A 24,600-nucleotide genomic window follows, 5' to 3' on the forward strand; every position below is an offset into this window, starting at 1 on the left:
TTTCTCTACGTTGCTTTTTAAACTTAATATTATATCTTGGAGATTATTCCATGATAGTAATAATATGAAATTTTAAATGTCTATAAACTAAATTCATAAGTAAAACACTACAAGTATTGGAAGCAATCCAAGTGTCCATCGATAGATGAATGGATAAAAAAGACATGGTGTACACACACACACACACACACTCACACACACACACTGGAATATTACGTAGTCATAAAAAAGAATGAAATCTTGCTGTTTACAACAACGTGGATAGATCTAGGAAGTATAGTGCTGAGTGAAATACATCAGTCAGAGAAAAGAATACCATATAATCTCACTCATCTGTGGAATTTAAGAAACAAATGAATAAACAAAAAGCCCAGACTCTCTCTCTCTCTTTTTTTTAAGTTTATTTATTTTTGAGAGAGAGAGGGTACAAGTGAGTGAGAGGCTGAGAGAAAGGGAAAGAGAGAATCCTATGAGGCGCAGGCAGGGTGGGGTGGGTGGGGTGGGGGGCAGCGAAAAAAATACATATATATGTAGACATTTGACTTTCATCTACTTCCCTAGAAGTTAGTCTATTCAAGTTGTCCTCAAGAACTTTTTTGAATCTTCTTATCGGGGAAATGGATTGCTTTATATTCAGAGTTGCCTCGTTTGAGGACATAGATGATAACTTGAAAAAGTGTTAGAACAGTAAGCTGGAAATTTGAGTAGGATCTGGAAGATGATAAGGATTTGATGGAAAGTTGGGGGTGGGGTGGGGGAACGTTAGATGCAGGACATGTGAGCAAAGGGGTGAAAGTGGGAACATGCAGAGTGCCCATGGGATCAGTGAACTTGGCTGGAGCTGCAGGTTTGATCAGAGAAATAGACTGACAGGAAAATCAGTTAAGATTAAAAAAAAAATAGTTCAGGGTCTTGATAAGGTAGGTGCCATTATAGTCATGATTTTAACAAAGAATTATTGAGCACCTACTCTGTGAAAAGTCTGTGTAGGGTGTTGGAGGAACAGTGGTGAGGAAGGCAGACAGGGTTCCTCCCTCAAGGAGCAGAGACATGTCATTACAGAGAAGCGCAGTGTGCAATAAGGGCTTATAAATGGGAGGACCTCACTTAGTTCAGATGAGGGAAGCCTTCCAAGGAAGTGCATTGAGGCTGAGATCTGTGGGATGATGAGTAAGTATTGGCCGCTGGTGGTAGGAGGTGGGGCTAGCAGGGAGAGGATGATAGTTCTAGACCGAGGGAGCAACACTCAAGGAAGAAAGTGAGTCTGGTTCCAGAACTGAAAACATGTCCAGTATGACTGAAAGGGCACGGGAGTGTGGCATAGAGTAGATGAGAGATGAGAGTAGATTTGAGAGCAATTGCATAGGAGGACCTGATAAGAAAAGGAAGCTATCTTCCTGAAGGCATATAATAGGCACTTAATACACGTGGAATGGATAAATAAATGCATTTGAAATTTCAAATGTGGACTAAGAAACAGTCCTGCCATGGGTAAGTGTAAGTAAATGAGCACAGGGTGCTTGTTTTGGAAAGAAGATCAGTTTGGTTTTAGACAACGTGGGTCTTGTGGTCGACATCCCAATGGTTTGTCAAATACTGAGTCAACAGTCTCAGGCTGTAGTTGAAATTGGAAGACTCAAGTGAGGGAAACCAAAGGTAGAGCGCTCTTGCTTGGGAATTATGGTTAGAGGAAGAAGACGAGCCTTAGAATGAGACAGGGGAGACTTGATCAAAGGAGCAGGATGGAGAATTTCAAGGATAACAGGCTCAAATACTGAAGAGAGATCAAGGAGATCAGTCGACACTAAAAAAAAAAAAAAAATGTGGTTGACACCGCTTGCAAAATGCAGACATGCTATGCACTTGCACTTGTGGGGAGGTAGAAAAGGCGTGATATCTGCAGTCACAAGACCAGAGTTCATCCCACCTCTGCCTTTTACCACATTTGTGCCCTTGGGCAATAATTACTTAATCCTCTCTAAGTCTCAGGCTGTTCATTTATAAAATGAGAAAGAGAATGGCTGTCATTAAAAAAATTTTTTTTAACTATTTATTTTTGAGAGACAGAGACAGAGCAAGAGCGGAGGAGGGGCAGAGAGAGAGGGAGACACAGAATCTGAAGCAGGCTCCAGGCTCTGAGCTTTCAGCACAGAGCCCGACGTGGGGCTCGAACTCACAAACTGTGAGATCATGACCTGAGCTGAAGTCGGTTACTTAATCGACTGAGCCGCCCGGGCACCCCTGAGAATGGCTGTCATTTTTGCATCTCAAAGTTATTGTGAGGTTCAAATGAAAAACGTATGTAAACCATTGTGTTTTCTTCCCCAAGGGTTGCAAAAAGGGTCTGGCATACATGTGGTACTTCAGTGGATGTCTGAATGAACGTATGCTTATTACTATGGCTACTTATTTATATTTCAACAGAGACCAGATGAAGAAGCCGTGGTGGATCAGGGTGGGACCAGTACAATTCTTAACATTCACTATGAGAAAGAAGAGTTGGAAGGTAAGAACTGCCGTTCTTTGTGGTGGGGAAAATAAATGAGAGGCAGCCTGGTGTGGGAGGAGAATTTTGCCATCAGGAGATCTGCGTTTGAGCCCGCTGACTCTTTTCTCACTACCTGTCAGACCTGGGGGGAAAACCACTCAATTTCCCTTAGCCTCAGTGTCCTCATCTGTTAAATAAAAGTAGGGATATTAATACAGAGAACAAACTGGTGGTTGCCAGAGGGGAGGTGGGTGGAGTGGGGATGGATGAAATAGATAAAGGGGACTAAGAGGTACAAACTTCCAGTTATAAAATAAGTAAGTCATGGAGATGAAAAGTACGGGGATGTAGTCAATAATATTGTAAGTGACAATTGACAATAAATATTGTAATAATGTTGTTTGGTGACAGATGGTGACTGCGCTTACCATGATGAGCACGGAGTAATGCACAGAATCGCTAAATCGTCATGTTGTGCACCTGTATGTTAACTGTATAATTAACTGTATGTTAATTATAATTCCATTTTAAAAGTAGGGATATTAATACCTTACTAGTAGGTTCTAATAACATGTGAGACAGCACTTTGAGCACTGTTAAGTCCGATAGAAATATTAACAAATGATCTCTTCTTGAGACTGTGAAGGACTCGGGTCAGCTTGTCAATTCCTGGCAATTGCCCACAAATATAAATGTAAACATGTACACAGTTTGTACAAGAAAATAAAATAAGGTAGTTTAAAAAATTCAGCTTGGTTATAAAACCCTGTTTTTGCCCCATCTCCAATGTTTCCCATTCTAATGATACCCATTTCTGCCTGGTGTTTTTATCTAACTAAGACAAGAGAAGACATACACCCCTATTCTCTAATTCACAGCACAGAACTGTATTTAAAAAAACCCAAGTGGGGACGCCTGGGTGGCTCAGTCAAGGAAGTGTCCCGTTCAGTTTTGGCTCAGGTCATGATCTCATGGTTTGCGGGTTCGAGCCCTGCATCGGGCTTTGTACTGACAATGCAGAGTCTGCTTGGGATTCTCTCTCTGCCTCTCTCTCTGCCCCTCCCCTCCCCCCTCTCTCTCTGAAAATAAACAGGCATTAAAAAAAAGCCCAGTTGAGGGGCGCCTGGGTGGCTCAGGCAGTTAAGCGTAGGGCTCTTGATTTTGGCTCAGGTCACGATCTCACAGTTCATGAGATGGAGCCCCACATCTGACAGCACAGAGCCTGCTTGGGATTCTCTCTCTCCCTCTCTCACTGCCCCTCCCCAGCTCACATGCACGCTGGCTCGAGAACACACACATACTCTCTCTCTCACTCAAAATAAATAAATAAACTTAAAAAAAAAAACCCAACTCAAGTGCAAGGGAAAGGAGAGGGGTTTTTATTGATCTGCTCTGTCTAGTTTACCTTATTAAGGCTCTTTTTTTTTTTCCTGTCCCACCCCTAGATCCCCACATGACCATTGGTAGTGCCCTTCCATTTTTCTTTTTCCCATAGGACCTGGTTTCCTGATAAGTAGTGATGTTCGGTTTTATTAGAGAAAGGCTTGTGTCCAGTATAGCTTTAATGAGAACCCACATTTGGCTCAAAAACCTTTGTTAAGTCTCTGCAGCGTCCCCTGCAATGTGGAAGACTATGATACAGCAACTTTCTAATGACTGAGACAGCATGTAAAATGTTCTCTCTGTACTGCTTGTTCCCGTGACTTTTTTTTTTTTTTTCATCAAAGTTGTGTAATCCTCAGAGAAAACTTGTCCTCTGGATGGGGAGAGTGAGAGCTGTAGAGGCTGACTCAGCCTCTGGGTTTGTTACCATGAGAACTTATGTGGGTGGCTCCTGGAGGTCAGTGGAGGTTGGACATATCAAGGTCAAGTATTCTAAGTTATTTTTGACCAGATGGAAGAAGAGCCAATGTGGGTTTCAGCGACCGGGAGAAAGTGGAGAAGGGGAGGGTGTGGAGGTGAGAGGCTGACATGTGTTGAATGGCCCTCATGTGTTAGGCATTTGATGAGGCACTTCGTACCCGTTGTCTTTTTCATCTTCACAGCAGCCCCGGTGGGTAGGTATCATCCCTATTTTACAGGTGGAGGAACTGCTCAGGGTCATTTAGCCTCATGGCGGGTGAGACTGGGCTGGAATTCTGCCCTTTCTATTCCAGCACACGGCCTGCGAGGGAGGCCAGCACTCAGCATTAACGCAAGGAAGGACAGTACTCAGCACGAGCCCCCCAGCCCCGACGTCTTGTTCCGTCACATACACATTTTTATATGGTATAAACATCATAGGGAATTTCTCTCGTTGCCTCACCCCTCCCTCAGCCCTGATAATCCTGTTGCCTCTCTACCCTCTCACTGCACCGTGAGAGCGCTGTTGTTCTCCGTTCAGCTGTCTGCGCTCACCAGACCTTTGCCCTCAGCAAGGAGGTAACCGTTGATGAACACTCTTGTCTGCCTGGGAGTAGAATAATAAACATGAGCAAATCCTCTTGGATCCTGAGGACCGGGTTCCACTCACAGAGGTCAGCTGAGTAATTGGCAGTGGGAGCATCTTCTCCAGACGATATCATCTATTCCTTATGCACTCACCATTTTGCTCTAGAAGAAAGCTATCTATCATGTCATTTCTAAGGGATAGTGTCTTGGGAAATGGTCCTTTATACATAGAGCTTTTTGAAAACTAGAATCTTATCTTAGCACTTTTTTAAAAAGTTTATTTGTTTTTATTTTGAGAGAGAGAGTGTGCGTGCACGCGGGGGAGGTGCAGGGAGAGAGAGGGAGAGAAGGGATCCCAGGCAGGCTCCGCAGTGCAGAGCCCGACATGGGGCCTGAACTCACGAACTGTGAGACCATGAGCTGAGCTGAAACCAAGAGTTGGACACAGCCAACTGAGCCAGCCGGGTGCCCCGTTAGCACTTTTTAAATCAAACACTGTTGGCAAATGGAGGACAAATGGTGCCCACTTCTCAGGCTCTCGAGCAGCTCGGGAGAGGGAGCCGGGGTCTGCTATAAGCTTGCTCATGCTGTAGGCTCTGCCCTGACTGACTGTGACGGAGGCCCTAGGACTCGGGCTGCACTTGAGTGCTGTCATCTCGAAGGCATGAAATAAAGTCAGTCCCACTTTGATAGAAGACAGAAGTAAATTGTGTTCCACTTCAATGTGTATGCCGTGATACAGGCTTCTGTGGCTGCAGATTAATCTCTGGGTCTTCTTTCCCCTTAATTTTCTACCTTCTGCTCCACATCACATAAATCATTCCCTCACCCTTTTTCAGAATTACTTCAGAGATTTAGTCTTGGGACGTCGCTACAGACTTTGGACGTGTGCGTCTTTTGGCGTGAGCTAATTCCATTAGTAGGAGAAGGCACATTAAACCATGACATTGATTCTTTTTATATACAAGAAGAGTCCAAACCAAATATTGGAACGGATTTCCAAAGATAAACTCAATGAAGAGCAGTAGTCATCCATGATGTGCTCCAGTGGACTGTCCCGCCCCCAGAGGGACACGGAACATTGCTTTAGTTACAGGAATAATGGCTTTTTCCATTTTTCCTGACGGATCATTATTCCTGATTCACTACTAGACTTAAGGATCCTAGAACAGGTTTAGTGTCCTCTAATAAGTTTGTAACAGAGGTAGGAGCCTTTTGATCCTATTTATAAGTTAAAAAAAAAAGGCTTGCATCTGCTTCGCATGTTAGATTCCCCCCTGTGGTTATTGACTTTGAGTCATCCTCTAGCCCAGGGGGTGGAACAGTCTTCTGTATGTGCTAATGAGTTCTGCGTGGGCACTGGCCAAACAGTGTGTATGACATGCCCTCTGTGTTGGTAGGCCTGGTCTCCACCCGCAAGGTAGGTCACAGCTGTGACTTCTGTCCTGCTCCACACGATGCAGCGCCAGTCCACTGATGGTTACTCCCTGTACGTGTATACATACTTATTTTGGGGTTGTTGGAGGGGAGGTGGGTTAAGTGGGTGACGGGCATTACTCTTGAAGCCAAGACTACACTGTACGTTAACTAACTTGAAAATAAACAAATAAAATAAAAAATAAACACACTAACGTCACACCTTTCCCATAAGTCTTTCAAACGAATACTTGTATTTGCATACAGATAGCCCCCTTTGCACCTGGGTGGCTCAGTCAGTTGAGCGTGTGACTTCGGCTCGGGTCATGATCTCGTGGTTCGTGGGTTTGAGCCCTGCATCAGGCTCTGTGCTGACAGCTCAGAGCCTGGAGCCTGCTTCGGATTCTGTGTGTGTGTGTGTGTGTGTGTGTGTGTGTGTGTGTGTGTGTGTCTCTCTCAAAAATAAATTTAAACCACCATAAAAAAAAAAGTAGCCCCCAAAGAGTAGATTTAGAAGGTGGAGTCTGGGTGAGTTGGTCGGTAGGTAGCGGGAAGAAGACTGTGGATGGGAAAGCAGTTGAATGGCCAGCAAACTGACCATAGGATTCGTTTAGTGAAGTCACCAGACTGCCAGAGTCCAGTTAAATGGACTAGATTTTATTGACTCTGTGTTCATTTCCTAGTGTCCATTTGTTTGTCTTCACCTCTGCTGATCTCACCCAGAAAATCCAAGCCCCTGTTTCAGAGTCCTCAGCCTAGAAACTGAGGCCTGATTTTCTGACAGCCGCTTGGCCCTTCTTAGCTCTGACCCCTGCTGGGGCTTGTTTTCATTTCCACCTGTCTCTGGCATTTTCAAAAGGTAGGCACTGTGATTGGTTAGTGTTTGTGAGAACTGATCGGACCAAAACAATTCTTAGAGAAAGAAGAGTCTTCCTTCCCTAAGATTTAAGCTTTACCTTCCTACAGAGGCGCCAAAGGCATCTGAAGGGTGTCTTCCCCACTATCCTCAGACTTGCCTAGTGGGAATTTTGGATACCAAGCAAAACCATGCATCACTCGCTCAACATTTACTGAGACTCTGCTGGAGTGCCTTTTTGCAGCAACAAGTAAGAAGAGTGGGAACAAGTGAACCATCTTGGCTTCTCCAAAAACGACCTTGCCTGAGCCTTTCCTAGTTTGGACGTAGAACCTGGACTGGACATGAGAAGTCATTTGATCCGACCTCTTTGTTTTACTTTAATAATGACAGCAAATTCACCGAGAAAATGAGATCTGATAAAACAGGTTCTAACACCTAACCACTGCCCCTCAATTCCTATTTAGAATGTACTTAAAATTACATAATACTAGCAATACACCAACAAAAGCCCCCAGTGGAAGTATTTAGAATGTGCTTAAGGAGAAGTGGGGGTCCTAGCCTGCCCAATAATCCTCTGGGGGAATTACTGGGAAAGGAAGCTAATGGTTGGGATGCCTCTGTTGAAGGACTGAAAGTCACCCCTTGGTGAGGCTTTTCTTCACGCAAGCCAAGCTCGACCTGGACACAGTTTTACAACACATAGGTCACTATTTTATTTTTTATTCTTGTTAAAAAAATTTTTTTGAAGATTTTATTTTTAAGCACTCTCAACACCCAACATGAGGCTGAAGCTCATGACCCTGCGATTAAGAGTTGCACACTCTACTGATGGAGCCAGCCAGGCAACCCCCTAGGTCACTATTTTAGGGGCTGGTTGAAGTGGTTCTCTGGGATCTAATTATGCTTTTCACTGCCCATGGGTTCTTCATGATCTGTCCCTGCCTGCCTCTCTGACCTTTTCCTCCTCCTCTTCTTTCCTCTTTCCTCTTGCTCTGGCCCTACTGGCCCTACTTTGGCTTTGGAATTTGCACATTCCCACTGTAGAGCCTATGCACTTGATCTTGCCTTGTCCTGGACTGCTCTTCTCATGGCCTCTCCTCATCACTCAGATGTCGCCTGTGATCATCTTAGCTACAATCTCTCTTCTTCATCCTACCGTCTACCCCAAACCCTTCAGCATGTTTTTACTTGGGATAATTATCAATACTTGAAATAATATGTTGTTTTCATGGTGTCTGTCTCCCCTAACTAGAATCTGTGTCTTGAGGACAGGGACCTTGTACTTTTTGCTGTTGTATCCCCAGCCCTTGGGACAGGACCTGGAACAGTTAGGTGACTCCAGCCCAGGTCGGTCTCAGCGGTATACTACGGGGAACTAATTAATATACTACAGTGGAACATTATTAGTTAACAGATGGTATTTTATTGAGATGGCATTCAACTTAGTCATTTTCACATTTTATAGTTTTCACTGACAATGTCAGAGGTTTGGAATCCCACATCTTAGCAGACGACTTCTTCTGGCTCTGTATTTTTATTTCAATAAAGTTACGAGGTGACTACACTATGTTCGGAGATCTGCCTGTCAGAAATGTCCTGAGATGTGCATGAGTCAACACAGGATTGCCCTGAGACAGGATGAGGATGGGAGGTGTGATTCCACTGGATACTAAATATTTTATCCTCCTGCCTCTCAGCATTCAAATAAATCTCTCATAAGCTTTCCCTCCAGTACTGTTCCTTTTTTTCTTGAAGTATAGTTAACATACAGTGTTACATTAGTTTCAGGTACACAATGTAATGATTCAACAGTTCTGTACAGTACTCAGTGCTCATCATGATAGGTGTGCTCCTTAATCTCCATCATCTCCTTCACCTGCACCACCACCTCCCCTTTGGCAAACACTAGTTTGTTCTCTGTATTTAAGAGAGTGTGTGTTTGGTCTCTTTCTTCTTTGTTCGTTTGTTCTGTTTCTTATATTCCGTACAGGAGTGAAATCATATGGTGTTTCCCTTGCTCTGTTTGATTTACTTCACTTAGCGTTATATACCCTTTAGGTCCATCCATGTTGTTGCAAATGGCAAGATTTCATTCTTTTTTATGACTGAGGAATATTCCATCGTTTGTATGTAAATCGGTATAGCCACTGTGGAAAACAGTATGGAGGTTTCTTCCCCCCAAAATTAAAAATAGGATTACCGTATGATCCGGTAATTCCACTACTGGGTATTTACCCAAAGAAAATGCAAACACTAATTCAAAAAGATACATGCACCCCTATGCTTATTATAGCATTATTTACAAGAACTAAGATATGGAAGCAATCCAAGTGTCCATCCAGAGATGAATGGATAGAGAAGATGTATATATAATCCTGTTTCTTTTTATTTTTCTTTATCGCTTTGGAATTTGGAAGGCAGGAGAGGTTAAAGAAAAGGAGGGAGACATAGAGAAAGGACTGTTAGAGCTGCACTCAAAGGCATGTTAACTCCACTTGGAAGTGGAGAGCACTTACTGAGGAACCCCTAAAGAAGTTGAGCACAGTCTTAGGAAACCCCATTGCTATGGAAAGAAGATGAAGAGTTGGTAACTCTTTCCATAAAGTTCCCCTATCCAGGAAGTCTTCCTGGATTAAGCTTTACATTCTCAGGTTGGCTTGGACCTTCTCAATCCTCTCATGCTTTGGTGAGTTTTTCTTCTACCCTAAACACATTCACTTTGGTGACACATACCTTTTGTGGCTCCTTTCAGATTAGAGGCCCTCTTAGGTTAGATTTTGGACTCCTGAGAAGTTATCTTCCCGAGAGAGGCTCTTAAGAGACGTTTCGTTTTCTGTACATTTGTGCAGCAATGGCCATCTGTAAAACACTGTGCTTTGTTATGTGAGGGATTCCAAGAGGAAGAAAGTCTGACCTGGGACCTTGAGAAGCCTGCAGATGAATAGTGGGCGGTATTAATTCTAGTTCAAGGCATAAAATAAGTGCATGAGAGAATGTTAGCCAAGGGCTCTGGGGATTTAGAAGGAGACAGCACATCTGATTGGGGAGATCAGGAATAATAGCAGGAAGGAAGGAAGGTGCGTTTGCTGTGAATCTTGTGGAGGTGAGCCAAGTCCGTGTCTGGAAGGCATTGGCACATTTGTGGAATAGCAGGTTGGTTCAGGTAAAGAACGTGAGATGGTGGCAGGTGTAAGCATCTGAGGCTGTGGAGAGGAGACAGGGTGTCTGAGGTGGATGCAGAAGGGGTACATCTCTAGACCTGCACCCCCCACCTCCAGAATGTTTAAATGAGGTGACCGTGTGTGGGATTTCCACTTGAGTCTCTCTTGAGCCGATCACTCAGTTCTTTTAGAAGCCCCTTCCCTTTCTTTTCCTAGTGAATGCACGATTTGTCCTAGTAAAGAAACGACTAGAAAGGAGACTGGGGCCTGAGGGTCCTGGCTGCACAGAAGTGAGCTGTGATCAGAGCAGTGCTTCAGGAAGACTCATTTGTAGGAATGAATCCATGTGGGAGGCAGGAAGGAGACTCCTGCTGTTGTCAAAGTGGGAGGAGAGAAAGCCTTGACATCCCTAATCTGGAGGATGTAACACTGAGGGGCATGGGGAATAGCTCTGAGGTTTCAGGCCTGGAAAGTGGAGAGAATGGTGATGCCATGAACAGAAACATGGAAGAAATGGGTATGAGCCTGACTTGAAGTGGAGGATCATGGGTTTGCTTTGGGATGTATTGAATTGCCATAGATAAAGATTTGGGTGTTGTTTGAAGAAGTAAACTTTCAAATCGTGAGAGTAGATGCCAATAGAAAAAGGGAAGGGCCCAAGACCAAAACCTAGGGATTTTTCCTTTGGGGGATTGTGGAAGGGATGGAGAAGCATAGTCAGAGGAGTGCAAATGAGCAAGGGAGGGCAGGGGTACAGGAGCTAAGGGACCCTGGACCATCCAGGAGAGGAAGTAGTCTAGGGATTTGGATACCAGGATAGCCTGGCACATGGTGGGCTCTCAAGAAAGGCTTTTGAGAGAGACATAAGATGATAGAGATTTGGTGATTAAGTGGTCCCTAATGAGGACACTTTCAGTGGAAAGTAGCCACATGTAGATGCTATGGAATAAGGAGATGGTGAGGAAAGGGAGCTAGGTGGGTAGACTGCTCCCGACAGTGGTTTGATGGAGAAGGGAAAAGGACAGGTAGAAGCTTAGAGGGTAGCACCATATTGGGAAACTTTCTTTTTAAGATAGGAGAGACTTGGGGTACCTGGCTGGCTCAGTTGGTAGAGCATGCAACTCTTGTTCTGAGGGTCATGAGGTCGAGTCCCACGTCGGGCCTAGAGTTTACTTAAAAAAAAAAAGAGAGAGAGAGACTTGTAATCAAGAGAAAGCTGTGGAAGGGGTAGATAGAAAGGAGAGACTGGGGATAGCTGATGGAGTAGGACTCCGGATGCATGGGAGGCCACGCTCATTAGCCTGGCAAAGAGGAGAAGCTGGGGGAGAAAGCAAGCCAGGCTGAGATGGACAGAGGTCACATGAGACAGCCTAAGTCTTCTTAGTAACATATGAAGTGAGGTCACCTGCTCAGAGGGAGGAAGTGTCAATCAGGCTTGTGGAATTGAGGACAGTGACTGAAGATTGGAATGCTTCTGTAATGGAAGAAGCAGGGGATCAGTCCGGGATCTAGAGTGCCAGTGGCAGTAACTGGGCAGCACTGGGGGGAAGACTAAGGCTCTGCGTGTCAGGGGTGGTAGCATCCCAGGAGCTACTGATTTTGCGCTTCAGGCCTGGCAGGAAAGCAGGGAAAGCCAGTGGAGGTGAGAGAGGCCTAGAAGTCACGAGCAGAAAAAAATATTGCCTATAGAAGGAACAAGTGAGTAGAAAAGGAGGACCTATGCAGGTATGCTGCGGGATCACTTGTTTTCTCACCTTCTTCTCTTTTTGTACAATATTTACTCTCTCTCCCTACAACCCCAGACTCGTGCTTCTTATGATTTGTAACTAGTGTCTCACTTCTATTTGAGCTTGTTTATTCTACAACGAAGGAGAAAAAAAGTAATGGAACCTGGTTCTAGAATGTATTGACATCGTGTTAAGCATTGTACATACATTATCTTATTTACTGCTCATAAAAACCCTCTGAGTTTATTTTTTTTTTTTTAACGTTTATTTATTTTTGAGACAGAGAGAGACAGAGCATGAACGGGGCAGGGGCAGAGAGAGAGGGAGACACAGAACCGGAAGCAGGCTCCAGGCTCTGAGCCATCAGCCCAGAGCCGGATGCGGGGCTCGAACTCACGGACCGTGAGATTGTGACCTGAGCTGAAGTCGGACGCTTAGCCGACTGAGCCACCCAGGTGCCCCATAAACCCTCTGAGTTTAAATAATAAGCTTTTAGTATTATTTTTTTAAAAACAGAGAGAGATTAAATAACTTGTTCCAGGTTACATGGTTAGTGAATGATGTCGTCAAGTGTAGGACCCAGGCAGGTTAACTTGGGCATTTAACCACTTTTCTAAACTACCTCCCTTCCAAGACTTGCTGCGGTTGTCAGAGTGACTGTATTGCTTTTTTCCAATTGCTCAAATTGTCATAACAACGACTAGCATCTGTGTTGACCTTTATGGTTTGCAAATCAGGTTCATGCAAGTTACTTCCTTTGATCTTAACACTCCTGTGAGGCTTGCAGCCACTGTAGGGTGAAGGAGTCCGTCAACTCCAAGGTCTCTATACATCTTTAGTCCTGGAAGTCTTTGAAGTTTTGCCACTAGCGTTGTGACCAGGCCAGAGAACTATGATTTTCTTTCTCTCTTAAATATGCTCAATTCCTTTTACTAATGGCATTCTCTGGGGTGCCTGGCTGGCTCAGTCAGAGGAGCGTGAGACTCTTGATCTTGGGATTGTGAGTTTGAGCCCCGTGTAGGGTATAGAGATTACCAAAAATAAATAAATAAAAACCTAAAAAAAAAGAAAAAGGCATTCTTTGCACAGACCTTCTTCTTTGTTCTAGGTCATAGAACTCTGTATGTGGGGGTTCGGATGCCTCTGGGCCGACAGAGCCATCGTCATCACCGAACCCATGGCCAGAAGCACCGGAGACGTGGGCGGGGCAAAGGAGCCAGCCAGGGGGAGGAAGGCCCAGAGGCCCTGGCCCACGGTAACACTCTCGGGACAGAGGGTGGGTGTCCATGGCTGGGACCTCGGTGAGGCTGAGGGAATGTGTGATGGACGTCAAGTAGGTGGTCTTGCTTCTCTAATCCTTTTGTAGAGTTTTCAGAGCTTGCTTCCAAGAAGAAATGCCTCTAAGAATCAAAAATACCTTCCTGAAAAATTCATAGTTCAGGTCCCCCCAAATCAATGACTATATAGATGAAATCATTTGCCGGAAAATTATCCATGTTTTTTGATCAAATTAATCAGATTTCCAGTTTGTTGTGGGTTTTCTTCAAGTGGTCTTAGCTCATAATTTTTCCCTCCCTTCAACTGCTTGCATAGAATAGCATTTTGGGGGTGAGGGGTGGTAGGTGGTAAAGAAATGTTTTTGATCTACATTCAGAATTGTCTTCTCTATGTTCCTGAAGTTATAAGGCCCCCAGATGTGCTAAGTATAGCAGAATGCTATTTCTGCTCTAAGTTGAGGCTGGGAGCAGACCTTTCTCTGTGGTTGATTTTCCAGACACACCATCTCAGCGTGTTCAGTTCATTCTGGGCACTGAGGAAGATGAAGAGCATGTACCTCACGAGCTGTTCACAGAGCTGGATGAGATCTGTATGAAAGAGGGAGAAGATGCTGAATGGAAGGAGACAGCCAGGTAAGGCCCTAAAATAACCTGGGTCAAGATTTGCTTGGGTAGACCAACTTGGACCTTTCAGCAAGTGACAGGTCTGCTTTTCGTTTATTTCTTCATGGGAGAAGTAATGATTGACATGGGGATTAATGTTCCAGAGTCTTCTATGCGAAGTCTTGATGTCGGCCTCTTTGTGATGTCTCTGGTGACGTCTGTACCAATTGACCTTGAGCCTGGGATTGGTGGCAGAAACAACAGAACCTTTAGGGAGTCCTCAAACTTATTTAGGGCCCAGAGTTGTTCCTGGGCTATCTTGATATTATAGGTCTAGCTTAGAAGATGTTTCATGGGACCGCCTTGGTTTGGACCCAGCCCAGAAAATATAGCATAGGTGAAGACTTTTCTGCAGGTGAACCATAGAATTTTAATTCGTTTGGGTTTTAATTTACTGGGAGTTTCAGAATTTTTGAGACAGCCCAACCTCACGGAGACCCCTGGGGTTATAGCTAACCTGACAGTAGGCTTCTGGGGGTAGCTGCAGAGTGACCAGGCTTGCTTGAGGCTCAAACCCCAAAAGAGCCCTCTGATTAACCAGGGCCATGTCTGGGGCTCCTCTGTAATTGACCAGTGAGCCTCACGGACAATACAAAGCCAGCATGCCTGAGCCTCAGGGAAGAAGGCAAATTGGGTAACTAGCAAAGTGTGGCTCTAGCTCTTATTGGAACAGCTCTTCCTGGAACCCTGCTATATCCTTGGACGTTTGCCATGGCTGGAGAGGATTAGACAAGCCAATCAACCTGATACCAAGTGAAAAGGCAATTCGTCTTGTTATTCTGTCTTTGCCAACTTCTAAAGGTCACACAGAGCTTTTTAAAAAGAAAAATATGATCATTTTATTAATATACCGAAATGATACCGATGAGATCTATCTTTTTTTTTTTTAATGTTTATTTTTGAGAGACAGAGAGAGACAGACCACAAGCAGGGGAGGGGCAGAGAGAGAGGGAGACACAGAATCCCAAGCAGGCTCCAGGCCCTGAGCTGTCAGCACAGAGCTCAATGCGGGGTCTCAAACCCACGAACTACAAGATCATGACCTGAGCTGAAGTCGGACACTTAACTGACCGAACCACCCAGGCGCCCTGAGATCTATCTGTTACACAAGTAATATGTGCTCATTATACAAAATTGGAAAATAAAGATAAGCAAAAAGGAGAAGATGAAAATTATGTATAATTTTACTACCCCAGGTATTATGAGGGATACAGCATTTGGTGTCTTATATATGTGTGTTTGTATTTTTAAATCTTTCTTTAAATAGAAATGGGATCAAACTGTACTCAATTTTGCACTGTTTTATAACCTGCTTTTTTTTCACTTACCAATGTACCCTGAACATATAGATTAAATTACAACGTTCAGTATGATTATTCAGATGTCTTTCTTTGTGGCTTACATTAAAAATTCTCTCGTAAGGGGCGCCCGGGTGGCTCAGTTAGTTAAGCGTCTGACTCTTGATTTTAGCTCAGGTCATGATCTTACGGTTCGTGAGTTTGAGCCCCGCATCGGGCTCCACACTGACAGCTCAGAGCTTGGAGCCTGATTAGGATTCTGTCTCCCTCTCTCTCTTCCCCTCCCCTGCTTGCTCTCTGTCTGTCCCTCTCTCAAAACAAACAAATAAACATTAAAAAAAATTAAAAGAAAATTCTCTTGTGAAAATCCTTCATTTTCTACCTCTGGCATCTAGTTGTTTGTCACGCTTTCAGGTGGCTGAAGTTTGAAGAAGATGTCGAGGATGGGGGAGAGCGCTGGAGCAAGCCTTATGTGGCAACCCTTTCACTGCATAGTCTCTTTGAGCTAAGGAGCTGCCTTATAAATGGAACAGTCCTTCTGGATATGCGTGCAAATAGCATAGAAGAAATTTCAGGTAAGCGTAGGTGAGAGAAAACAGAGGAATGTTTGTTTAAATTAAGAAGTGTGGTGTGGAGGGGCGTCCGGGTGGCTCAGTCAGCTAAGTGTCCGACTTCAGCTCAGGTCATGATCTCGGGGTCCATGAGTTCGAGCCCTGTGTTGGGCTCTGTGCTGACCGCTCAGAGCCTGGAGCCTGCTTCGGATTCTGTGTCTCCCTCTCTCTCTGCCCCTCCCCTGCTCACCCCCTCTCTCTCTTTCTCTTTTAAAAAAACAAATAATCATTAAAAAAAAGAAGTGTGGAGGAAAGAATAAAGTAGCTTTGTGTCATTATGCCAGTCACTGAACCTTCTCGACCTCAATGTCTTTAGCTGTGGGATGGGTTTTTAATTTAATTTTGTTATTTTTTTAAACTTATTTATTTTGAAAGAGAGAGAGTGGGGGGGGGGAGGGAAAGAGAGAGAAAGAGAGAGAGAGAGAGAGAGAGAGAGAGAGAGAGAGAGAGAGAGAGAACAGCAGGCTCTGTGTTGTCAGCGTGGAGCTCAATGCGGAGCTTGATCCCATGACCCTGGGATCCTGACTTACGCCGAAATCAAGAGTTGGGATGCTCAACCGACTGAGCCACCCAGGTGCCCTGTGGGATGGGTTTTAAACTAAGAAACCACTCTACCTATTTCACAGCCTATTTCAAATGACAGGGTGTTCGGTGCCTATTCATTTAGCACACATTTATTTTGTATCTGTTTACACTTGGTAATATGCTAGGCACAGGGAAATAAGATATAGTTCCTACTCTCAAGGGACTCACCTTCTAATGGGGGAAATTACCGTGGAACAATTTAAGTAAGTGCAACAACAGAGATATGTCTTGGTAATAATTAGAGGAAGGGGCAACTGGGAGTTGTGCAGAGAAAAAGGTGTTAAGGAAAGATTTGTAAACATGGCAGCTAGGGAAGACATGTAAGAAACTGAGCCACAGTACCCCCATTTTTTCAGCAAGATGTAATGGGAGATGTCTGATGGGGTTTCCTGATGTTGAGTGTTGTTACCATGTTTTAGGAATGGTGTTTGGGAAACACCTGGGTGCATGTGAAGGTTTTTCCCTCAGCTTGGCTCTGTTTGGCTAGACAGTGAAATAAAGTTTTCTTCAAGCTTTTCTGCAAGTGTACCAAGAGATTCTGCCTCTCTGGGATCACTTGGGGAAACAGGGGAGGGGTCAGCACTGATGAGACCCTGTGTCCCCTCTGAAGGCTCTAGGGGAAAGTTATTCCTTGCTTCTTCCAGCTTCTAGTGGCTCAAGGTGTTCCTTCTCAGGAATGCATAACTCCAGTCTGCCTCTGTCTTCGCATGGACTTCTCATTTGTGTCTCTCTTGTGAGAATATTTGTCAATATCATCCACGATGATCTTGAGATCCTTAACTTAGTTACATGCGCAAAGACCCTTTTTACAAATAAGATCACAGTCACAGGTTCTGGGCGATTAGTACATAGAAGTCTCGAGGGGGCCACCATTCAGCTCGTTACAAAAGCTAAGAAGGGAGAGAGTTTCAACTCCTCAGTGTCAAATGCTGCAGAGAGGTCACGTAAACATCCACTGAATTTAGCAACTGGAAGGCCATTGATTTTATCAAAAGCAATTTCATTGAGAGAGCCAAATTGCAGGGGACTGAGAAATTTTTGAGAACTTTATTTTGTGATTTTAATTTTATTTTTTTAAGATTTTAAAATTTATTTTTATTATTTTTTATGTTTATTTATTTTTGAGAGAGAGAGAGAAAATGTGCACGTGCATGTGCCCACAGCATGTGGGGGAGGGGTAGAGAGAGCAGGGGTGGGCAGAGGATCCCAAGTAAGCTCTGTTCTGTCAGAGCAGAGCCTGACAGGGGACTCCAACTCACGAACCGTGAGATCATGACCTGAGCTGAAGTTGGATGCTAACAACCTTAGCCACCCAGGTGCCCCTCTTTTGAAAACTGTAAATGATAGGAGAGAGAGAGAGAGAGTGAGACAGACAGAGTGCCAGAGTTAAAGGAGGGTCTGGGTTGGACATTCTTCTTTTTTTAAATTTTTTTCAAGATGAAGGATCTTGGGACACCTGGCTGGCTCAGTCAGTGTGAACTCTTGAATTCGGGGCTGTGGGTTCAAGTCCCACGTCGGGTGTAGAGATTTCTTAAAAATAAAATCTTAAAAAAAAAAAAGATGAAAGATCCTGAAGCATGTTTATAATATGGGAGCAATAAACCCATCAATATAAAGGTTAAATATAGAGAAACCATGGATCTTCAGCTTGAATATTCAAGATAGATTTTCTTCTAGACTTGGATAGTCATGGAAAGAGTTGGGGTTGAGAATAGGTTGAAGTTTTGGGGAGGCTTGGGGATAGGGATGTAGGACTGAAGTGTAATTGCTATAGTTCTTTACATTAGGTACCTGATGTATTCATGTTGGTGATAAGAATAGGTAAACTGTATCAAGTATTTACTGATACAGCACTTTGTATTTATGATCTCAATTTTCTGTAACAACTTTTGAAGATGGTTAATAATATTAGCGCCATATTACAGATGAGGAAACTGAGGTACGGAAAGGTTATGTAACTTGCCCAAGATCACACAGAAAGTGATAGAAGTGGGACAGAATGTGGGCCTCTAGAACTCATACTCATTATTGGGATTTTTTAACCCCCCTCAACTGTGCTGGTCTGACAGGTTAAAGGTTGATGGTAATTGCCTGGGGCACTTAGTTAACTGAATCATACACGTCGGTTCCACCTTCAAATTGTCATTTGGAGCGTTCTACAGTTGTCATTCCTTTTGACGAGTATAGCGATGTTGGAAATGTTGGAGGAAGGGAATATAGAGGAACTTTGGCAGATAACAGAACAAAGTGGGTAACGGTGTGGGCTTTTGAGTCAGATAGTTTTGGGATTGAATCCCAGCTCTGCGACTTACTAGATGTGAGATCTTGGGAAATTTTGTAACGTTTGGGCCTCAGTTTTCTGGATCTGTACAAATTGTTACAATACCACCTCCTTCTCAGAGGTTTCATTAGGATTTAATTGGATAATCTGTGTAAAGTTCATAGTATAGTTCTGGCACCTATTAAATGCTTGATTGTTTCTAATAATAATGATATGTTATATGCATAAAGTATAACTTGTCACAGCTGCTGTCGTCAAATAGATCTTTCAGGCCCTGAGGTATGATTGTACCTTATACCTTAATGACCCTCGTGGAACTGTTTCTCCCACTCCTTGCCCCTCGCCCCTCATACCACCCAACGCGGGCCTCTTTGAGTTCACTGACTGTCAGTTTGAGTGTTCATGTTAGCGCCTGCTTTCCAGACCTGATCCTGGACCAGCAAGAACTGTTCAGTGACCTGAATGACAGCATGAGGGTTAAAGTACGGGAAGCCCTTCTCAAAAAGCATCATCATCAGAATGAAAAAAAGAGAAATAACCTCATTCCCATTGTTCGCTCCTTCGCTGAGGTTGGCAAGAAGCAGTCAGATCCACATTCGATGGATAAAAATGGTAAGATTATTAGGAGTGACTGTCCTTTTATTAATAAGACACTTAGGAACTAGTTGAAGATGCTGAGTTACCAGAGGGTACAGGCTATATTTGTCTAATATGTTTCCATGCTCACTTACACACAATATGGTTTGGTTACAGGCAAGATGGGGGGCTGGGACTGATGACCATCTATCTCTGTGGCACTAGGGATGTTGCCTCAGATTGATCTTAGATTAGGGACACAACATACAGTAGTATAGGCTCTTGAGTCCGACTTCGAGGCTTGAGATTCAGGCTCCACTATTTGCAAAGTGTGTGACCTCGGGCAGCCTCCTAAACCTCTTAAAGTCTCACTTTCTCCTCTGTGAAATAAGGATGATAATAGCATCTGCCCCATCAGTTTAATGTGAGGTTTTGATACGTGATTCTACGTAAATCCCTTAATCAGGTGCGTGACGGGTTGTAGACATTCCATGAATCTCAGCTGCTGTTTGGTTTCCTTTTCTGTGGCCAGGCAATGTCTAATCTCTATGTCTCCCTGTCCCCACGTTTACTGAATCACAACGTGCAGGGGATATGCCTGGGAATCTACGTATTTGAAACGTTATCCAAAGGAGTCTCTGATATGCACTCCTGGTTAAGAATTCCTGCCTTAATAGAGGAAGAAAAGAGGACCACAAATATGTTCAGGAAGAAGGTGCAGAAGTAGTAAGACTTCTGCCCTCCCTTTACTAGTCCGTAAGGAGACATGTATGTGTGGGTCTTATCTGCACAGTCTTCTTAGCTCTTCTCCATGGGCCTTGCAGGACAGAGAGCCATAGCCAACGGGTGACGGATGGGGTGTCAAAGGGGGGAAAGGGCAGAGGCTCAGAGGATTCTGTTTTCTCTGAATAGGTCAAACTGTGTCTCCTCAGTCTGTTCCAACTACGAGTCTTGAAGTAAAAAATGGCATGAATTGTGAACACAGTCCCGTGGATTTAAGCAAGGTGAGCAGAGACACGGGAGCTTGGCTTGTAGGCCTAAGAGTATTCCTAGTGGAACCGAGAGTCCAATCGCTGGAAGCCGGGTAAGCTTTGGTAGTTCAACACCTTTTGTCTAAGACCAGAACCCTTTCTGCAGAAAAGGAGGCCCCTCTGCCTGGGTCTTCTCCCTTTCACTCCAGCCTGCATGGGGCGGACTCAAGTTTATTCCACCAGGTTCGATGCTAGAACTGAGAGGAGCCCCTGATAAGCCTCCCTGACACAGACCTCCCGGTTTTTCCAAAGTTGTTTTTGGTGCTTACTCTTCAGCAGCCCCTTCTCACCTCCCAGGGTTTTGCGGAAACAATATTTTTGCTCTTGTCTCCTAAAACTACTTTGTGGTCGAGGCTCTTCTTGGGGACTGTGACTTGGGCATCCTAAGATTTCTACAGTAGCAGTGCCTCGCTGCAGCTTCTGGCTCAAGCCTCGATCTCCCTGCCTCCAGCCTCTCATTGCCCTGGTCTGTCCTTGACACTAGCCAGAACACAGATGGGGTCGCGTCACTTCTCTGCTGGGAAGTCTCCCTGTTTTATTTAGAAAAGCTGAAACCTCTGACAAAGCAGTCAAGTGTTTTAAAATGGAAAAAATTTGACCGAGAGCTTCAAAAACAGTCGGTGAGAAAGTGTGGTGTAATGAAATTCAAATCAGAGGACCTGGATTTAAATTCTCTCTCTTAAAGTCTCCACTGGGCAAGTCAACTTCACCTCTCTGGGTTTCAGTCATTTCGGTTTTTTTTGTAAATAAAAAATGAGGCTAATAAGACCTATTGTATCCACTTTACAGAGGTATTGCAAGGGTCAAATGAAAGGGTGTGAGCAAACATTTGTTAAATCATGAGACAACAGGTGAATGTAAGGTAAGGGAGGGTAAGGGTTGATGTGTGACATCCTAGGTTGTCAGAAGGTTCTTTTGGACTTTCAGGTGGATCTTCATTTCATGAAAAAAATTCCCACTGGGGCCGAGGCCTCAAATGTCCTGGTTGGTGAGGTGGATTCTCTGGACCGCCCCATCGTTGCCTTTGTGAGGCTCTCTCCAGCCGTTCTTCTCTCGGGTCTGACAGAAGTGCCCATCCCAACAAGGTAAAGACAAGGGCAGCAAAACTCAGTGCATCCTGTCTAAAGCACAGTTTGTGTGAGCTCTGGTAGAAGAAACCAGCTAGTGCCAAAATTTGGGATTAACTGGGGAATGCTGTTTAAAATTCAGCAGCGATCTCACTGTGGGTATGTTGGATTAACCTCCACGCAGAAGAATTCTAAGACTTTTAAGGCTATGACTTTTAAGTAACTATAGCCTTGGGAGTGGAGAACTGAAGAGCATCCCAAGGGCGTATCACAGGCTAATCACTTGTTATGGTGGGAAGCCTGAGTCTTACCCTCTCAGTTCCACAGAGCCGTGTCTCAGGGAAATATGTCTGAGCAAAAGTACTCATGTCTCTTTCCACGGTTCTGGCAGGATTTGTATGGTTTGCAAATATGTCCACATTTGTTCAAAAGGCTATTCATGCACTCTGAAGGTGGTGATTCAGGTGATTCAGAGCCCCATTAATTACAGAGTATTCAGATGTCCAGAACACAATTTCGACTCCTCTACAGGGCTTGATCATGTCAACTTCCTTATCCCTCTCCTCTCCCCATCATTTGCTTATTAGAGCAATGAATGAGATTCAGAAAACCTTGAATTTGCACAACAATGGCATGTTTTAAAAAAAGAATAAAAAAAAAGGAATTTTTTTTTCCTATAGCAAGGAATTGTGTCTATGGAAACCCTAACAATTATAACCACATTATTAAATAGAGTCATACAAATACGTCCAATGCTCAGAGTGGAGCTGTTAGGTCAAGGCCACTTATATTGCTCCATCATTAGTCTGTCTCCTTTTATTGAAGTTACCACAGTGATTTCTGGTTGATAGGAGAGAGAAATGTTTCGTTGTTTGGAGAGGAATAAGATGCCACTTCTTTATGTCTTCTTATATAGTTTATAATTTCATCCTCTGTGTGTGTTGCCAGATTTTTGTTTATCCTGTTGGGTCCAGTAGGGAAAGGTCAGCAGTACCATGAGATTGGCAGATCCATGGCCACCATCATGACAGATGAGGTATGCACCATTTTGCTTTTCGTTCATGCTGTAAATATGTATTGAGTATTTACTCTGTGCTAGACCCTGAGTTATCTGTTGGGGATAAAATAATCACCCTTGCAGTGTCTTCTGGGAAGCAGGTCAGGTCACGTCTCTGAATGCTTTTTGTGGGAAGACCAAACCTTCTGGGGTTATTTCTTCCTATATCATCTCTCCCAAGGATGCAGAGAAATCTTTTTCTGGGAAAATTATCCTTGGCTCTTAGGATGCCTAGAGAGAAAGGTGTTAAGGCTGACAACCTTCTAGAGAGGATGGCTAATTGCATACATAAAATCTATTTACATAAAGAACCCTCACTCTTATTCCACGTGAGGGTCAGGGGTATGAGCTAGGGGCCTGAGATGTGAATGTCCCAAACAACCAGACATTGTGGCTGCCATGGTGCTGAATCCCCACTACATGCCCTAGTGAGGACTGTACTGCTCTTGTAAGCTGCAGGGTCGGGTTTTTAAGGCATATGTGTTAGCAGGCAGAGGGAGATGGGGGTTGTGTTTTGTCATCTGTCTTTTATTGGGAAGCTTATTTCATGGGGGACCTTCATTAGGAATTTCATCCACTTTTTCCAACCATTATGATAGGAAAATTTTCCCATGTATCTTGCCTTTTGTCCCACTCTTTGGGGGGATAACAATTATACAACTTTAGAGTCTCATCTTTTCTTGTACTAGCATACAGATATCTAGTTCTTTTTTGACCCATCTCATCTTTAGTTTCATTTTTTTATGCTTTTATCCTTGCACTTTTTTAAATGCTGAAGTTTTCCACATTGTCATGTCATTCCCCATGACAGAGATAAAAATCATGAGGTTGTATCTGTCCTTCACCACATTCATTGGTGATTGTTGTTGTTGTTTTTAAGTTTATTTATTTATTTTGAGAGCAAGGGCATGAGTTGGGGAGGGGGAGAGGAGAGGGAAAGAGGGAATCCCATGCAGGCTCTGTGCTGTTAGCGTGGAGGCTGATGCAAGGGCTCGAACTCATGAACCATGAGATCATGACCTGAGCCAAAATCAAGAGTTGGACGCTCAACTGCACAACCGACTGAGCCACCCAGGTGCCCTTCATTGGGGATTGTTTTAAGTAAAGTTATTTTCAACTTTCCTAAGGGTTTTTTCTTCTCTGTAGATTTTTCATGATGTGGCGTATAAGGCAAAAGAGCGAGACGATCTCCTGGCGGGGATTGATGAGTTCCTAGACCAGGTTACAGTGCTCCCTCCAGGGGAGTGGGACCCCTCCATTAGAATCGAGCCACCCAAAAATGTCCCTTCCCAGGTAATGTATGCACATTAGCCAATGGTGGCTTAAGTGTCACTTACTGAGTACCCACCATGGACAAAGCAAAGACCATGTGGGTAAATACTAAATAACTCAAGCTGTAGCCCTGTTTTGGGCACGTAGAATGAACAGAGCAGTTATAAAAAATGAGTATACAGTAACATAGATTGGCTCAGGTGTGATGCAATCAGTCAGGATTACTCTAGGATAATTTTAAAGCCAGCTTTTGGAGGTTTGATGTGGGATGGGATAGGAGAGGAAAGCACATTTCTTGGGAGTATATTGTGAATGAAGCCATGCGATGAAAAGAGCAAGTTGTATAGAGAGAACAGGTGGAATCCCGCATACTTTGGGACAGATCAAAGGTGGCCAAGGAGCCCTTGTACACGAGACACCAGGCCTGGTGCTTTACAGATGCGAACTCAGCCCTCCCGGCAACATCCCCACGCAGGTATTTTTATCCTTAATATTACAAATAAATAAAACTATCTTCAATGAAACTATCTTCAGAGTTTTAAGGTGAAGTGAGATTATACAGAGGCAGATTTGAAACTGGAACTTAGGTCCCACCTGATGTCCAGGCCTCCATATTTCTGTCTCTGAGCAATGCAGGGTTAGGAGTTAGGCACTAGTAGAGAGGGCGAGAAATTATATGTTGTTATTGTTTTTCAGGAAAGTCAATAAACTGCCCCAAATCAGTAAATGCCTTTGAAAACTACAAACACATGGGTATTTGGGGGCTGTTTTTGGATGATCTCATTATCACTCCCCGCTGTT

At 44.0% G+C, this 24,600-nt stretch overlaps 1 protein-coding gene across 9 annotated transcripts in view; it reads left to right on the top strand.

Annotated features, from left to right (window-relative positions):
* Window positions 1-24,600, top strand: part of SLC4A8 (solute carrier family 4 member 8) — a 79,431-nt gene that overhangs the window by 11,858 nt on the left and 42,973 nt on the right. For 5 of the 9 annotated variants that reach the window (XM_060657562.3, XM_060657564.3, XM_060657569.3 and 2 more), the window contains exons 2-10: window positions 2,425-2,506; window positions 13,190-13,357; window positions 13,856-13,991; window positions 15,734-15,894; window positions 19,220-19,408; window positions 20,285-20,376; window positions 21,331-21,488; window positions 22,419-22,506; window positions 23,674-23,820. In XM_060657562.3, coding sequence (XP_060513545.1) covers window positions 2,425-2,506; window positions 13,190-13,357; window positions 13,856-13,991; window positions 15,734-15,894; window positions 19,220-19,408; window positions 20,285-20,376; window positions 21,331-21,488; window positions 22,419-22,506; window positions 23,674-23,820 — 1,221 coding nt within the window. Of the gene's footprint in view, window positions 1-2,424; window positions 2,507-13,170; window positions 13,358-13,855; window positions 13,992-15,733; window positions 15,895-19,219; window positions 19,409-20,284; window positions 20,377-21,330; window positions 21,489-22,418; window positions 22,507-23,673; window positions 23,821-24,600 lie in introns of all 9 variants that reach the window. The other 4 variants (XM_060657565.3, XM_060657566.3, XM_060657567.3 and 1 more) reach the window with 3 other exon arrangements.

Source organism: Panthera onca, chromosome B4, assembly GCF_046562875.1.
Source record: "Panthera onca isolate mPanOnc1 chromosome B4, mPanOnc1 haplotype 2, whole genome shotgun sequence".
In the NCBI taxonomy this organism is placed as follows: domain Eukaryota; kingdom Metazoa; phylum Chordata; class Mammalia; order Carnivora; family Felidae; genus Panthera; species Panthera onca.